Source organism: Phyllobates terribilis, unplaced genomic scaffold (assembly GCF_046119375.1).
Source record: "Phyllobates terribilis strain yellow unplaced genomic scaffold, ASM4611937v1 Scaffold_1__5_contigs__length_1240528914, whole genome shotgun sequence".
NCBI classification, from domain to species: Eukaryota; Metazoa; Chordata; class Amphibia; order Anura; family Dendrobatidae; genus Phyllobates; species Phyllobates terribilis.
In genome coordinates this window covers 538189916-538208673 of record NW_027362761.1, presented here as the reverse complement: position 1 = coordinate 538208673, position 18758 = coordinate 538189916, and the positions used below count along the sequence as shown (strand labels likewise).

General features: G+C 43.6%; 1 protein-coding gene across 7 annotated transcripts in view; it reads left to right on the top strand.

Moving 5' to 3' along the window:
• Positions 1 to 18758, top strand: part of UNC13B (unc-13 homolog B) — a 330375-nt gene that overhangs the window by 124058 nt on the left and 187559 nt on the right. For all 7 annotated transcript variants that reach the window (XM_073680363.1, XM_073680367.1, XM_073680366.1 and 4 more), the window contains one exon: positions 2913 to 3003. In XM_073680363.1, the coding sequence (XP_073536464.1) occupies positions 2913 to 3003 (91 nt within the window). The remainder of the gene's footprint in view (positions 1 to 2912; positions 3004 to 18758) is intronic.

The window sequence follows — 18758 nt, the reverse complement described above, 5'->3', positions numbered from 1 at the left end:
ATTTATTGATGTAATGTTAGAAAGTATTCACAGCACCATGTGTCCTCCTGTCCTGGGTACAAATAGAGGAGAAGCCAATATCTGTATATGGGAGGAGCAGGGGGTTGTGGGAAATGTAGTTTATAGTGAGCACATGGGCAGCAGTGACCAGAGAGACACAAATATGGAGGAGCTGGAGACAGGAAAAGGTGGGAGGATCTGAAGGCTCGGCAGGTTTACTTTTTAGAGAGGTTGAAAAATTAAATTCCGGGATGACACCTTTTAAAGTACATTTAATATAAAAACATGATTTAAACAGGTCATTCTTTGATGAATATTCCCTTTAAATACAATGGCAGTATCTGGCACAGTGGGCTTGGATACAATTTACGGTCAGGTTGCAGATACCCGTGACTGACATTTTACTGAAATGAACTTGAACTGTGACCAGAGTTCGGGCAGGTTCCTAATTTTTGGAGTCTGTGAGATCGTATGAGATTGCATGCCGCAACGCAACTGCATTGACAGTTGCAAACATCGCAAGCTTTTGGTTATGCCCAAAGTTCGGTTACCCATATGGCATAGTCTTTCAAAGGAAAGGCTAAAAACACGGATTCTGTATCACATATACAAGGTTTGGATACAATGGACCATTAGGAGGTATCACACATTAGTAGAGTTGAGCTTTGCAGTACTCTGGTCCAGCGGTTGCGTCGTTAGTCCGTGGTTGCCTGACCAGAGACTTGCTAACCTCCTAGTATCTGCAGTATCACCAGCGCCCCCACTGCTCAATAGGCCCCGTGCTGTATCACAGTGTGACGTGACTCATGCATGAAGTTGTGGGTCTCTGATCCAGAGCACTTGGACTACTGATGTGACCGCTGGACCCGGGTCCATATGCTGCTTAGGATATGTACAGTCGACAGTATGACAGGCATCGTTGGTGAAGTGATGACTAAAAAGATGTGGTTTTATGGCAAGCCTAACACTGCGAAATAATGTGATTCTCTTTGGTAGTGCATTCTGGAGAGCTGATGCAGCATGAGAATAGTTTTAGAAAGGTTAATATTATGGAAGATGTTTTAGAAATCCAAGTTGTGTCAGAAGAAGCCTATGACACGACTTCACGGAGGACGTCGTTCGGGCTGAGCAGGGGATGGCGCTGAGGAGTTTAGGGCAGATATTTCACACCATCAGTATTCTGGCAGTGTCTGTAGGAAGCGCACACTCGCTCGCTGTATTTGTAGAGTAAGATGAAAGCTTTCGCTCTTGGATTGTTCCCTGCATCAAGCCTATAATCTAATAATGGCTGCGGCAGTGAAGTCCTGGACGGCTCGTTCCGACTCCGAGCTGAACACTGCAACAATGCAAAGTTATTAGAACAAATTTGTTCCAGTGTTTGCAGTCATCTTGTGCCGCGTCCGTCCCGGTGCATCGCGCCTCTGAATGTTTTTTTTTGTTTTTTTTATTCCTTTTATTCTCTTTTAATCTCTATAACATAAGATGGGTGCTGATCCAGATTAACACATTTTACTTCTCAGCCATAATTTATCTTCCGTCCTGCTGGGCACTCTCACCATGTGTCATGTTGCAGCGGGGGTCCGTGTACAGCTGCACTTCCCACACATTGTGGGTGGACAGGACTTTCGGCATGAGGGAAATCTATGCATTAGATTAAGCTCCCGCCCAGACGTCTTCACGGTCTGATAAATGGGATGGATTTGCCTCCTTTAAAGCTGTGGCTACACCAGTTTCTTCAAAGTTAAGGTTTTCTTTCTTCCTGCTGACAAGTGTTGCCCGTGTTCTCGCTTTACATATACAATATATACAGAAAAAAACATGGACCATGTAACCGTATCATACACACAGTGCCGGACTGGAGTGCCAAGTGCCCACCAATAACACGGACTCTGGTGGCCCACTGCTCCCCTACATGCAAATATCATATTACCCTTATTCACCAGTTTGCTTAGGTTTCTTTACAATAAGAAATGGGGTAGTTTGTTAAATAAATGAAGAGATGCTGCCCTAGTCTGTACACTGTGAAACAAATGAATTGTGCCAACTATTTTGCATATAGGTGGAGTAGGGCCCACCAGGGGATTTACCTGTGGGACGGTCCGAGCCTGCATACACAGCTCCCCTTGCCCACTTCAATGCCCCCCATACCTGCCCTCTAATGTGTCACCACTACAGTCCTCCCCACTTTTTGCCCTCTACTGTGCTTCCTGTAACTGTGTCCATAGGAGTAAGGGCTTATTGATAAGTCAGATTTTTGCAGGTACGATAAAAACGGACAGATTCTGATCAGAGTTTCATCCGAGTCTCGTGCATTTTTCTTGTACGTGGAGAAATTAAAAAAAAAAAAAAAAAAAATTCTTCACCTTCTTTATTCTGACAGTCCGTGAAAATCAGACCGCACTCAGATGTCATCCAAGTGCAGTCCGATTTTTTTTTTTTCACGAACTCTTTGACTTGTATTGCTGATTTTGATCTGACTTTGGATCCAGAATCGAACATGTCTGTGATTATCCGATTACCTCTCGAACTGCAAAAAATCATGGATGTGTGAATGGCTCCATAGACTATCGCAAGTACAAGTGCTACTACGGATAGCACTCGTACACAAAAATCGGACGTCTGAACAAGCCCTTCAGGGCTGGCAGGGACTGGTAGTACTGTTATGTTTTGTTTGATGCTGCTCCATCCTCAATGCAGTCATCCACAGTCTTGCCTACGCGTTTCGGACAAACATGTTCTTACTCAAGGTATGCCAGTTTCTAAGCGCTGCTGTACTACTAGTCCCTGCAATACCATTAGCCTCGTCTTCCCATACACATGTGGGGGTTGTGAGGTTGCTCTGTGACATGCTTCTGTGTAGTGTTCCCATTTTATTACTATGTTCTTAAATTGTGACTTTCTTCCCCGTGCAGCTTCCAGGAAGATCTCGGTCCTCCGCCTTTCTCCCCTGCTAAAGCACGCTGGCTCCGAGCTATTAATAAAGTGCGGGTGCAGATAAACGAGGTAGGAACAGTACGCCCTGTTATTATTTCCTGTTTGTCCTGAGCTTCTTCGTCCACAGTACAAAAAAAAAAAAAAAAAAAAGTTCTAAAATCACCTTGAGATGGGATCTCACATGTCACATAGATAGCGGTGATCTGCACAGACTGATAATAACCCTGCGGGACTGAGGAGCACATAGCAGTGATCTGCACAGACTAATAATAACCCTGCGGGGCTGAGGAGTACATAGCAGAGATCTGCACAGACTGATAATAACCCTGCAGGGCTGAGGAGCACATAGTGGTGATCTGCACAGACTGATAATAACCCTGCGGGGCTGAGGAGCACATAGCGGTGATCTGCACAGACTGATAATAACCCTGCGGGACTGAGGAGCACATAGCGGTGATCTGCACAGACTGATAATAACCCTGCGGGGCTGAGGAGCACATAGCGGTGATCTGCACAGACTGATAATAACCCTGCGGGACTGAGGAGCACATAGCGGTGATCTGCACAGACTGATAATAACCCTGCGGGGCTGAGGAGCACATAGTGGTGATCTGCACAGACTGATAATAACCCTGCGGGGCTGAGGAGCACATAGTGGTGATCTGCACAGACTGATAATAACCCTGCGGGGCTGAGGAGCACATAGCGGTGATCTGCACAGACTGATAATAGCCCTGCGGGACTGAGGAGCACATAGCGGTGATCTGCACAGACTGATAATAGCCCTGCGGGACTGAGGAGCAACTTCTATTTCCCGCAGGAGCCGTCAGCAGCCATTCTGCAGTGTCTGTATTGTTCTGGCAGATCTGCAGATACCAGAAAGTGTATAGTTATGATTTCATAGAATACATATAGAGTTCATTTATATTGAAAATTAAAGGGGTTGTCTAGACATTGGGGGAAAAAAAACCACAAAATTAAGTAATTCTCACCAATCACTCACTGCCCTCTTATCAACACGTTTTGGGCCCCTCAATGGTCCATGTACCTTCTTCCTGGTCTGGTCACACACATGACTACCTCAGCCAGTTAGTGGTGACCAAACTGCTCTATACTTCCTGCTCAGTCTCAATGGACATGTGACTGTGGTAGCCAATCACTGGCCGCAGCGGTGACTGACTGCAGTGGTCACATGTTCATGCAAACTGACCTGGAAGTACAGGATTGATGGGGGGACCTGGAAAGCATGGGCATGGGAGTAGCAGGGGATTGTTGGGGTAATAGTTTGTTTTGATATTACCCAGCATTAAGAGTTTTTTTTTAACAAAAATATTCAGTGACTGAATAACTCATTTCTAGTTGTTTTTTATCATTTCTCCTGTACTGATCCTGAGTCACAGACTGTATTATACTCCAGTGCTGCATGCAGAGGATTTTTTCCTGTCTTCAGAGCTTAGATTTCCCGGATTTTTCTGCTAGTTCAGTGTCTGCATAGATTTTGCTCAAGTGATATGCTTTATGAGAAGTGTCTTTTTATTTCATGAATATGAAAAAGAAAAACCCGAAAAACCTGATGATACAACCTAAAGCCTCATTCAGATTTTTGGTCAATGTCATCCGAGTTTAGTTTGAGTGTCAACCTTTTTTTATCTCTTAGGTGGGAAAAAAATTCTCTTATTTTCCGGTGTAAAAGTCTGTTAAAATCGGATGGACTCAGATGACATCCAAATTTTTTTTTCTTCAGACCCATAGACTTACATTGCCAATTCTAATCTGACACTCTGATCAAAATCGGGCATATCTCTGTGGTTTTGCACGGACCACTAGGTCCACAGAAAATCACTGACATATGAATGACTCCATTCACTATTGTAGCACTTGTATGCGAAAAACGGATATCTGAATGTGGCCTTACTCTCAGATGAACTGCTATTGTCTGTCAAAAAGCATGTTGGCTGTAAAAGTCACCAGCTTTTACAATACAGACTGCAAACATTAGTAGATCTTTTAGTCCTGATGAAAATAGTTTACTTACTTTAAAAATCCATGTCTGAATGATTTTTATAATCCTTAATGAAAGTTTATACTTAGTCTACACCCACCTAACTAGAATGACAGATCCTCAGTGTGTCTCCTCCCTGCTGCTGAATATCTCCCTACCTGGCTTGAATGCCGGATTCTCAGTGTCTCTCCTCCCTGCTGCTGCTTAATCTCTTCCCACTTAGACTGATTGCCAGCCTCTCATTGTCCCTCTTCCCTGCTGCTGCTGAATCTCCCCCAAATAACCTGATTGCCAGCTCCTCATTGTCCCTCTTCCCTGCTGCTGCTGAATCTTCCCCAAATAACCTGATTGCCAGCACTTCGTTGTCCCTCTTCCCTGCTGCTGCTGAATCTCCCCCAAATAACCTGATTGCCAGCCTCTCATTGTCCCTCTTCCCTGCTGCTGCTGAATCTCCCCCAAATAACCTGATTGCCAGCTCCTCATTGTCCCTCTTCCCTGCTGCTGCTGAATCTTCCCCAAATAACCTGATTGCCAGCTCTTCATTGTCCCTCTTCCCTGCTGCTGCTGAATCTTCCCCAAATAACCTGATTGCCAGCTCCTCATTGTCCCTCTTCCCTGCTGCTGCTGAATCTCCCCCAAATAACCTGATTGCCAGCCTCTCATTGTCCCTCTTCCCTGCTGCTGCTGAATCTCCCCCAAATAACCTGATTGCCAGCCTCTCATTGTCCCTCTTCCCTGCTGCTGCTGAATCTCCCCCAAATAACCTGATTGCCAGCTCCTCATTGTCCCTCTTCCCTGCTGCTGCTGAATCTCCCCCAAATAACCTGATTGCCAGCCTCTCATTATCCCTCTTCCCTGCTGCTGCTGAATCTCCCCCAGATAACCTGATTGCCATCTCTTCATTATCCCTCTTCTGCTGCTAAGATCTCACCCTGCTCATTACAAGCTGTAGCTGTCAGTCAGGCTGGGTGAGTGGAGAATGAATACTCTTAGACTCATGAGCTCTCACACTCGATTGGCGGAATCATAAAATGCTTAATTAGGATGATACAGCCATTCTGACAGGGATTATCAAAGTAAGTACACCAGCCTTATTAGGTCCAATAAATTTATTTAACAATGTATTTGTCAAATCTGGGGATCGATCCGCTTCAACAACGAGCAGAATTGTGAATGCAGCTCTGCAATGTAATGCAGAATGTAGTAATAGTATCAGTATCAGAATTCACCGCAGCTCTGCAGGTTCTACTAACAAAGGGAATGTTTCCAATAAAATTTTTCTGGTTGATTATGATGTGTGCAATTTTTTTTAGAACATATTCTCAATAAAGCCGCCCCAAATCAGAGCTCATAATGACCAGCAGTAAATCTTGCTTTATTTTCTAGAGAATATACAATTTCTCTTGTTTTTAGGGTATGTTTACACGTAGTGTTTATGGGTATCTTTTTTTCTGCATGAAACATTACGTCAATGGGCAGAAAACCGCAGCATAAGTTGTTTTTTTTAATGCATTTTTGGAACCAAGTCATTTTGAGCTCAGTGCAGAATAACTAGTAAAAACGCTGAATGAATAAAAAAAAGGTCAAAAACCACAAGTAAGAAATGTGCAGTGTGTCAATGATATTTTAGAAATTCTTTTTTTTATGCAGTAAAAAATGGATCAAAAATGCTACATGTGAACAAGCTCTAAGAACTGCAGCAGCAATCCGACTATGGCCACATTTGCACACAAGTGCGCGGCCCCATTTTTTTCTTCTCTGACCGCGCACGGACCCTTAGTTTCATTGAGCCACACACATAAATATTTTATAAACTGATCTATGTGTCCGATCTGTGAGACTCAAAGCTTGTCCTTTTCTCATCTGTTATGTGGATCAGACCTCGGCCATCAAAATGTTTGGGGATCCGCATACAACGGATGAAACTAGCAAGACTGACTTTGTTGTTCAGCGTTCCATTCAAGTTTCATCCGTTTTTCACTGATCGATTGCTGAGGGTCGATGGCTAAAACAATGTTCAGTCTACCTGCTTCAGTGAAAAAAAAAAAATTACTCGAATGTAAAAATGGTCTACATTGACACATCTGTGACTGTTAGCATGGTAAGATGAAATGTAATATTACAAGTTTGTTTAAATAGGACCGATCAGTTGCCATAAATATACATACACACATTTATAATATACATTTTACCTGGTGTGAATGCCGCTCTTCTCCTGAATCTGGTGATGTTTTCCTTTTGTTTGTGCTCCTCTCCATTCCTGAGATATGACCTCCTCTTCCCTGTATATAGAACTTGTCTAGTTGGCCAAGTGGGCGTCGTCTGCACGAAGAGTTGAGGACCACGCTTACTTGGCTAACAAAACTATATTTATACACAGAAAAGAGGCGGCCGTATCTCAGGAACGGAGAGTCACAGGAAGAAAAGATAAACATTGCCGGATTCAGGAGAAAAGCGGCATTTACACCAGGTTAAAAAAAGACTTATGGCAAATGACACGTCCTTGGCCATCAATGTAATAAATGCAGTTCACCATAGCTGCTCCTCGTAAGTGGTTTTCTGCTCTAGGGTCTGGAGAGCGGGATCCGAAATCTGCTAGTTACAAGCAGGCCGCCCCTTTAAATACTGTGTGAAAAATGTTTATTTTTTATTTTGCCCTCATAGTGTTAATTCCCGCAGGTTTTACCCACAGTTACATGGTAGGAGGCAGCCGTGGAGGCAGATTGCTCATCGCTTGTTTTAAACCCTCCAAAGCCGATTTGCTCGCTGGGAATGTAAAATAATAATTTGTGATTACCGGGCGCTTGTCATTCTGCAAAGGGCAAATAATAAGGATGATATTAAGAGTCGCCAGGGACGAGGCGGCAGTCTGCTGTGAATAAATGCTGCATGATGGCTGATCGCGGTGTCCGGGCTCCCGTCTCTGGGCCGTGCGTGTGATGTATGGGGAGAAAAAAAACACTGTATGGTTTGCGTGACCTGCTGGAGCTTGTTGTTCTATAGTGGCTTCACACTAGCACAGTGTGCTGGGATTTTAAGATGTATTGATGTAAAATTTGCATTCAGGGTCTGTGGAAAGCTGGGTGGGCCGGCATGTGTTGCCTGTCTCGGCGACATGACCACTGTGACTCGTACATTTATTCAGCCCGTGTTTGTGCCCCTATGATCTATAGGATCGTTTCTGCTTGTGGCGGCTGCTGTCAGTCCAGGACATGAGCAGCCGTAACAAGCTCTCCTCCGCCCGCTCTAATAAATCTGTGCCTTCACATCGGACAAGGCCATTTGTATTTGTTTTCCAGCGTCTCAGGGCTGCGGGCGAGCGAGGAGACGGCCTCATTAATATGATTTTGTAGAGTCGGTTCAATAAGTGCACATATTATCTGTGAATAGCATCAGATCTGCCGGGCAACGAGGGGCCAGGAGCACCGACACTGCACGGAGGACGGCAGGGTGAAAAACCAAGTGTAACCATCGTTTAAAATTTTATTTAATAAATTAATAGTACATGTGAAGATGAGCTACATTGTAATATATCTTATCAGAGAAATCTTCTTTCTCCTACTGGACTGATTATTCATTCTCATTTCAGGGTTAAAATCTGTATTAAGTGAAGACAGAGCTTCTGATTACTGAGATAGGAGAGGACAGTTGGTGCTTATAAGATTCTATGGAGAAAGGAGGAGGAGATACATTAGGACATTCTGCTGCAGGTTCTCCTAGAACGACAGTTAAAATTTAAATCGACAGTAAAATAAAAATAAACGTTGACTGTTATTTCAGGAGCACTTGCAGTACAATGTGTCTGCCTCTAGCTCCTTCCCCTCCATAGAATTTTATAGGCACTAACTGTCTTCTCAAAATCTCAGTAATATGAAAGTCTGTCTTCACTGAATAGAGATTTTGCAGCTTGAGAGCTGAATTCATCTTACCGCTAAATAAAAGGATCAGCCATTGAAATGTAACCTTTTCTTTCCTGACATAATTTGCCTGGGCAGACTCTATAGGCCCCCACATATGATAGATGGCCGGGTGACTTTTATCCAATGTGTATGGAGGCCCTTATAAAGGTAGGACTATTGATCAATTTTGAGAACCACACAGTGGTATTTTTCATAGTTTTTTTTAACAAGCAGTTTAAGTGGTGTTTTTTTATTTTTTTTTATTTTGTAACAATTTTTTTTGTATTTTCCAAGTCCTGTTGAAAACGTGATTGGAATAAAAGGTGAGAAGCCCTAAGCAGAGTGGGCTACATTTTGAATAAAAACACTTTTTATAGTCAATTTTCTATTTTACGTTGGACTTTACTGTAACACCTTCCCGCAAAAAAAAAAAAGTAATGCAGGGAATTTTATCATTTATATATGTATCTTTTTTGTGAATTATGAAAACATTTTCAGTATAAAATTGACCTGCGGTATGAAACAGTAGCCTGCAGTTTGTTGATTTAGGTTGCAGTTATTAGCCTTTGTAATGAATGAAGGCTGCGGAAAACCTGCAGCATTTCTGCACTATATCGGTAGCAAAATCAGCACAATTCGGTGCACGTTTTTGCCACTTTACATTTTACTGAAGACTTTTCTCTATGGACTACCTGCTGGTAAACAGTTATAAGGACTATGCCTTTTACATACGGTAGTTACCCCGCAGCACAGAGTATTTCAAGATTTGACAAATGGAGAGGAGGGTTGTATGTGGCCAGATAACCCCATTTTAGGATGGACTCCTTCACGCTTGTGAATGTGCAGGTCATATTATTCATTTATGTATTTGCTTTTTGGTAAAGGATTAACATTTTTTTAAAACGTTTTTATGATGTAACTGAGATACTGATGATAATAAACAGACCAAATATGTAAATAGTTGGGTTTCTTTTAACTTCCTTCTCTTTTTAACTCTCCTTCTCTTTTTAACTCTCCTTCTCTTTTTAACTCTCCTTCTCTTTTTAACTCTCCTTCTCTTTTTAACTCTCCTTCTCTTTTTAACTCTCCTTCTCTTTTTAACTCTCCTTCTCTTTTTAACTCTCCTTCTCTTTTTAACTCTCCTCTTTTTATCTCTCCTTCTCTTTTTAACTCTTCTCTTTTTAACTCTTCTCTTTTTAACTCTCCTTCTCTTTTTAACTCTCCTTCTCTTTTTAACTCTCCTTCTCTTTTTAACTCTCCTTCTCTTTTTAACTCTCCTTCTCTTTTTAACTCTCCTTCTCTTTTTAACTCTCCTTCTCTTTTTAACTCTCCTTCTCTTTTTAACTCTCCTTCTCTTTTTAACTCTCCTTCTCTTTTTAACTCTCCTTCTCTTTTTAACTCTCCTTCTCTTTTTAACTCTCCTTCTCTTTTTAACTCTCCTTCTCTTTTTAACTCTCCTTCTCTTTTTAACTCTCCTTCTCTTTTTAACTCTCCTTCTCTTTTTAACTCTCCTTTTTATTTTCTATGGTTTCCATATTGATGTGTTGAAAGATGCTACTGATTACAAACACATGCCATGTGAGTAAAACCATTTTAATGGTTTGTAACATTTTTTTTTCATTATTTTAAAAAAAGACAAGTTTTGTGATTGCTACTTTTGAGTAAGCCGCTGTTGTGAGCTTTTTGGTCTTTTTTTTTTTGTCTGGCTGCAGACATTGAGTAAGATGAGGTTTCTTGCTGTCCTTTGTGCAGGGTGTTCCGGTGTCCCAAGTGTATAATTGTCCTTTTATCTTTTGGCGTCATGGCGAGGAGCGGGGACTTGGCGTATTTTTCGCTGATCATATGAAGACTTGGCCCCTGAACTCGGTGTTTGGTAATGATATCCGTCAATCCTCTCGTCCTCCAGAGGGGTCCGGACCGCTACCTACTGATAGAGCCGTCACTCATCTATCCGCTCATCAACCCTGGCGGATTTGGGGCAGCACCAGTTTCTGATAATATTGATGGTAGATGAGAAATATAATAAGCGCCCTGTTCTCTGATTTAACCCCCTGTCTGCTGTAAACCCTCCTGAACGTTATCATTTACTTTGTGAGTCATTAGATAACGTCTCGGCTTTGTCAGTGTTTACAAGAGAGGTAACGAGAAAATGCCACCCTGCCATTAACAGTCCGGAGGAGCCTTATCAGCCGCCAGTCATCTCGCCTCTAACGCGGGGAAAGTGGAGTGCCGTCTTGGCATTTCCATAATATATTTGCTGTCCTTATTCAGATTTTGTATGCGCAGTTACCAGCCGGCCCCAGGTGAACTGTAACATGAGGGGGCCCTAAACAAAGCAACATTGCTCTTTTCTAAATGCCAGGAGACGCAGCGCATGGCCAAAGTATTGTAACCCCTCCATATCACACCTACAGGAGCTTTTATCGCATCCCATTCTACATCCGTAGGCATTAATATGGAGTCGCTCCCTTTACAGCTAGAACAGCTCCTGCTCCTGTGGGAAGACTTTCTATGAGATTTTCCAGAGTGTTTGTGAGAATTTTTACAAATTTATTCAGAAGATCATTTATGAGGTCAAACACTGATTTTTGGGGGAGACTGGGCTCACAATTTCCTCTCTAGTCCATCCTAAAGTCAGGGCTCTGTGCCGCTGGTCATGTTCTTGCACCAACCATGTTTTTATAGATATTATGCACAGGAACAGAAAATGACCATCCCCAAACTGCTCCCAGAAAGGTGTCCAAAATGTCTTGTGCTAAGATTTCCCTTCATTGGAACGAAGGGACAAAGGTTGACCCCTGAAAAACAGCCCATGCTATTATTCCTCCTCCAGCAAACTGTACAGTGGGCACAATGCAGTCAGGCGGGTAACGTTCTCCTTCACCGAACCCAGACTCTTCCATCAGATTCCAGATAAAGAAGTGCGATACGGCACTGGGCATGTTTCCTCCAGAGTCCAGTGGTGGCGGCTTTACACCACTCCATCCGACGCATTGTGCTTGGTGATGTAAGACTACATGCAGCTGCTCGACCATGAAGCTCCCGGCAGGGGGGCAATGTATGTGCTGATGTTATTACCAGAGGAGTCAGTGGAGCAGTGGTGACTTTTCTGCCCTCTGCTCCTCAGCACTCGGTGACCCCGATCTGTAACGTTACGGGGTCTCCACTTCGTGGCTGAGTTGCTACGGCTCCTTCCACTTCTCAATAGTATCACTCGCAGGTGATGGGGGAAGATTTATGAGGGCAGAAATGTCCTGACCCGACTTGTTACCCCGGTGGCTCCTATTACAAGACCACGCTGATATCGGGGAGCTCTGCACCACCGGCCAGTCTGTCACATGGTAGTAATGGCAGTCGGCATGAGGGGGATTTAAAGTTATACTCCAAGGGTGACGGGGACAGTGGACTGGATAATTATACACCGGGGAGAGGGGGGGGGGATGGTGGACTGGATAATTATACACCAGGGGGGGCGGTGGACTGGTTAATTATACACCAGGGGGGCGGTGGACTGGTTAATTATACACCAGGGGGGCGGTAGACTGGTTAATTATACACCAGGGGGGCGGTGGACTGGTTAATTATACACCAGGGGGGCGGTGGACTGGTTAATTATACACGGGGAGGGGGCAGTGGACTGGATAATTATACACCGGGGGGGGGGGGGCAGTGGACTGGATAATTATACACCGGGGGGGGGGGCAGTGGACTGGATAATTATACACCGGGGGGGGGCAGTGGACTGGATAATTATACACCAGGGGGGCGGTGGACTGGATAATTATACACCGGGGGGGGCAGTGGACTGGATATTATACACCGGGAGGAGGGGGGGGCAGTGGACTTGATAATTATACACCGGGAGGAGGGGGGGGGCAGTGGACTTGATAATTATACACCGGGAGGAGGGGGGGGCAGTGGACTGGATAATTATACACCGGGGGGGGGCAGTGGACTGGATAATTATACACCAGGGGGGCCGTGGACTGGATAATTATACACCGGGGGAAGGGGGGCGGTGGACTGGATAATTATACACCGGGGGGGTGGACTGGATAATTATACACCGGTGGGGTGGGGGCGGTGGACTGGATAATTATGCACGGGGGGGGGGCGGTGGACTGGATATTATACATCTGGGAAAATGGAATTGAGTTAAAATGTAAATTCAGTGATTAAGTCGTGTGTCCCAATAGTTTTGTTCATGTTGTGTAGTTGAGCCATATATGCCCCCCATATTTGTATACAGCCCCCATCTCTGTGCAGGACATGTCATTTCCTTTTATTAAGCGGTACTCTGGCTCCTATAAATTTAGCAATTCCTTGTTGCTCCTCCTTGAAATATATGGGAGAAAAATGACAATTTTGTCTTACAGTTTAATAGAGGGAACGACACAATGCAGTTTTTGCAGAAGATCTTAATAAATTGAGAAGATTGTGCGCTATGGCGGCTCAGTGGATATAGTTATGCCCATAATGTGCTGCTCCCTCTATAGACTTAACACGTGGCCTGAATAATGCATGATGGATGACCCTCAGGTGTGCCGGGATTGTGCCCATTATCGGTCAGTAAAATTAATTACAGATGTAGCCGCCGCAGCCCTGTGCAGCACAATGTTAAGTGCTTAATCCTGTTCTAATCCTGGAAACTAGAAGAACAACCCCCGACCTTAAAGATTAATCCCACTCCTATAATCCATGTTGTCCTCATAACAAATCTACAGAAGCCGGACAAATCCGAACCTCACCGGCACCTAGGCTCCAGGTAGATGAGAGCGGCGCGTGACTAAATAACGCTCTGATGTATGGTTTCATTCTAATCTCTTCTTGGAAGCGTCTAGACAGCGGCGCTCACCCCTCCGATCAGATGAAAACAAACATGTTACAGAATCATCTGTATTAACCTATTTTTTTTTTTTGTGGGATACATTTGTAAAGTGTTAAAATTATGAATTCACATAAAGGTTTACCATAGATATCCTGTACGGATGAGATCACATTTACGAGTATGTTCACACATGGTGGAAATGCAGCATTATAGAGAAAACACATTTTAAAAGGCTAACCAGGGACTATGTGTCTCTGATGACTACTCAGTGACCGCTCCCTGGTGCCATCTCTCTGTCCCTCTCCCCTATACAGACAGGTCTCTCCCTATGTGAGTGTTTAGGGAGAGACCTGTCAGTCAAAGGCATTGGGGTGGGGAGAAGCAGCCGAGGACCGGCGTCGTACTAGTCATCCAAGACCCACTGTCCCCAGTCGGCTTTTCATATTAGGTTTACGTTAAATAATGCAACCAGTGTCTGATTAATGCTGCCCGTGGTTCGGGCATTAAAAATATGGTGACTTTTTGTTTAAATTGTCATTTCAACCAACTTTGTAATATATTTCTCTTAGCCCACTTAGAAGGCACTTCTCCCCGCCTCCTGAATTCCTCATTCATTTGTCTATTTACCTTTATAAAGAAGGGAAGGGAAAGAACAAACAGATGCATGCTGTAGTTTTTTAGTAAGTGTTTTATCTCGCCCTCGAGCTGGATTCACAGGTACATTGCTCAGAACTGTTGTATAATGTTTTCCATGCTGCTGCTGCTTTTACAGGAGAGCAGGGATCCCTAATGTCTACGTGTGCCGTGTATGGAAGACATCATGGCTGCTAGTCTTCACCCACTAGCACTGAAAATTATATGGGAAAATTGGTGAACAAAGCAGGATACAAGTCATATAATGGGCAAGAAGTGTTATTTTTCATGTCCACACCCCAGGACAGCTTTTCTTCAACAGTCACCTAAAAAGACAAAAGCTGATTTTTGGGGTTGTTGTGTGTCGGACCCACAGTGATCTGTTACTGATGACCGATGTAATGGACAACTAATTGAAGGCAACGTGGGATGACCTAACTCTAGAGGCAACCAGGTGGTATATCCACATTCTCCTTTCACCCATTGAGGTCTATACATGGTGGTTTTGAGCCGCACAGAGGGGAGGTGCTGTTTTCAGCAGCTACAGTATCTGCAGAGACTAGTAGAGTGGGTTGGGGGGTTACCTCCTAAACCCGGGATGGTGTCTGAAAAAGCCATGCAGAGAAATCTCATATCCGCAGGCTACATAAGCCCCCTGGGTGGGTGTTCTAGCACGGGTGCGGCTCATTCTCTCTGCCGCGTTCCTGCTCGTTAATTACAGTCAGACTCTGCATTTAGCCGAGACCCTTCGGTCGTCTTTGTCTGAAGTACAGTTTCTTTTGTGACCGGATCTAAATGATCGCATGCTGCATAAAATTACCACTTTCTGTGCTATTATTATGGATCAAAGGAGCCTAAATTGTTTTACAGGGTAAATTTGAGACTGAATTAACCTTTTAATTTCTCTTTATAAAATGACATACCCTTAAATCATATGTTATACTCCAGTCACATCTAGAATCATTCTGTTACTATTGTACTCCTCCAGTTGCAACCAAAGCGGTGTTAGGCTATGCTCACACTCAGCTTTGTGCAATATTTTTTTCCTCTTTTAAAAATTACTCCCAAAACCCATGGAACAGTTTTCCTATTCATTTCTGTGGAAAATCTATTTTGAGGTTCTTTTGATGTGATTTTTTTTAAATTTTCTCTAAGAAGGGTTTTGAAAGTTTCCTGGTGGGGGACAAAAATAAGTGTTTGTTCCGTCTTTTGAAGCGAATCCTGATGAAATGCATTTTGGCATCACCAGCTAAGTTTTTTTAGTAGATAAAATGCAAAGAAACATTTTGAAAATTATGTAAGAATAAATAATTTCCTTCTAAGTCCTTCGTCAGATGCTAGTTGGTCACTTGGCCCTCATATTCTGAGTGACAGTCGCGGTCTTCATCCTCTCAAAGGATGAGAAGATAAATGAGTGTAGCCCAGTTATGTCAGGGAGACGCTTCATATTTTCTGTGGATTTTTCTTTTAGAAGAACCATGGCGCTGATGGCGGAGCATATTTTTGAACATCTGCCCTGGATTTAGCACTGTCATGTTCTGTAGTTCATATCATGTAAAGTTTAACTAATCAGTTCCTTAAAGGGAATATTTCACCAGGATTTCACCCTGAAACTATTTATATGCTCATGTAACTCTTTCAAGAACAAGTCGAGCAGTACCTTTACATGGCCTGTCTGTTCCTCCGTTACTGTTATGCATCTGGGTTTGAATTCTTGAGCCTGTGATTTGTGGTCGGCTTCTCTGTCTGCCGCGCCACAGCAGGTACACCTTTCTTCCGGGTGTTTAGTTTTTGTTAACCTAAAAAGACTGAAGCAAGGATAACAGGTGTTTTTCATTTACTCATTCGTCTGCCCTATCACCTTTCGGGTGCGGCTTAATATGCCCCTTCTGCTATTTCCTGCTTGTGATAGTCTCATATGGAAGTCCAGCCTTTCTGCTGTAGTTTATGCCAGTCTATGAAAGACCAGCTAGGGTTTATCTCTGCTGTTTGTTCTTTACCCTACACCTACCTTCTGTTTATATTTCGGATTTAGGCAGCATATTCTCTAAGGATGCTTGCCCACTATGCGTTTTTCAAGCGTTTTTGCCACGGAATGTCCGTGGCGAAAACGCTTGGTAATACGTGCCCCATGGTCCCCAATGATAATCCGCATGTGCTGTGCACATGCTGCGGATTATCACTGCGGAAAAATACGCAGCATGTCCATTAATTTTGCGGACACACAGCATAATTGCCGCCATTGACTTGCATTGAAACGAGTATTATCCGTGTCGGCACATTTGCACACACGGATATTAAGCGATTCTATGTGCGGATGGTACCCGGCCGAGAAGAGGAGACTCTCCTCCAGACCCAGGTACAATAGAACCTGTTAAAAAAATAATTTAAAATAAAAAATAAAGAGTATACTTACCTTCCGATGGCCCCCGGTGTTTTCTCCGCTCTGTCTGGTCTGTTGTATGGGTCGTGGTGGTGTGAAAGGACCTGCCATGACGTCATTGAGTCATGTGACAGGTCACGCAACTGTTGACGTCGTCGGTTGCATGACCTGTCACATGACTCTGACGTCATTGCAGGTCCTTTCACACCACCGCAACCCATACAACAGACCAGACGGAGTGGAGAAAACACCAGGGGCCATAGGAAGGTAAGTATAATCTTTATTTTTTACCGTTTTTATTCTTTTTTTTTTTTTTTTAATCTATTACTTGGTCACATTATATAAATCCATAGATAACCCGCATGCAGAAATGCATGCAAAAACACTTGACAAACGCTTCTACCTGGCAGGAAAAACTTATGTAAAATCCGCATGCGTTTTTCCTTCCAGGGAGAAGCGGAAAAAATATGCAGCATTTCTGCATCGTGGGCACATAGCCTAACAGTATGTACTTAATCCTTTATTTTGTATTTCGTGATTTGTTTTACTCACTTTGGGATCTTTCTGTTTCAGCACACTTTCCTTTCCTCTGCTCTGCCCTCCGGTTATTTAGGAGGTATGTGAAGCTCTTGATGGCCTTTTAGGCAGCATAGGTCCGAGTTGCCATTATCTAGTCTGTGGTTACCACTATCTCAGCTCACACAGGAACCATTAGGAATCAGGATCTCTAGTGTGTGCAGGAACTGGCAGGGTCAGTTGCAGTTTTTAGTGTTTTACCTACTTTTCCTGAGTGAGTTGCTCCACTGTCATAACATTTACCAAGAAATCAGCATATTAATTGATATGGAAACAAGGCTGAAGGGCTATGGTAGATTTGATGCACCTGTCAGTCCAGCTCTATTCCCCTCCTCCTTCCTGCTTGATTGACGGCTCCTTTGTCTGAAGTCACACACCATAGAAGCTGTCAGTTAAGCAAGATGCGGCGGTGGATGGGGGATGGAGCTGGAGTGACAGAGGCTTCAGATATACCAAAGTCCTTCAGCCTCATTTGTATATCAATTCAAACAGTGATTTCTCCGTAACGGAGGAACGGACTGATCATGTAAAGGTGAGAGGTGGTGAGTTCTTCAATGGAAGTCTTCAGAAGCTGAACAGACATCTGTCTGAGATGGTTTAGTGAATCCTGCATTGAGCAGGGGGTTGGACACGATGACCCTGGAGGTCTCTTCTAACTTTAACAGTCTATGATTCTATAGAGGATGCAAAAATAGGTGCACATGTGGACAACCTCTCCATTCACACACAGGATCCCCTCGTTGTGATCCCCAGAAATCACACATTTATCATCTATATTGTGCATAGAGGAGATAGACTAAGCTTTCATTCACTGCTGATGAGCAGAGATCTTACAAATCGTTAGAAATTGAAATGAACTGATTGCTGCAAATCCAGCTGCGTAAAACTAACAACCAAGTGCTCTTTCGGCTCCTCCCGACCCCCCCATACTCAGCAAAGGGAGTCCCGATGCCGGGACTATTGACGAGGACTGTGTTGTTGGGATAGTGCAGAATACAAGAAAAAATAAAAAGCAATATTCTCGCATCCTCTAGGTCACTCCTATCTTGTATATTTTGTGTACTTGTCGGAGAGTGTATGATATGGGTGACATAAACTTGAAGAAATCCTTCCTCTATCCCTGGCGCTATACAGAGTTAATCCCCGCACCGAGGAACCTTCCAGTATAGAGGTCATATCTGACGACTCTAGAAAATAGGATATGTCTTCTGCCGGGAGCTGATACCTGGCACTGAGACTAATCCTGATGAAGATGGTAGTGAACTGTAATGGATACTGCGGCCTGTCAGTGCATTAATATATATATATAATATATGTCACAGCGAGGACTCTCTGGGGACGACCGAAGAGTGGCATATTGACTGATGCTTTCACCGCATAGAGAATATAGACATCCACTTCCATATAACGGTCCAGATCTCATCGGGCAAGGGGTCTAGTCGTCACCAAAAGATTTTGGAGACAGACAGATTTGTGTTTTCGCACAGTTTGCTGCTTCAATCA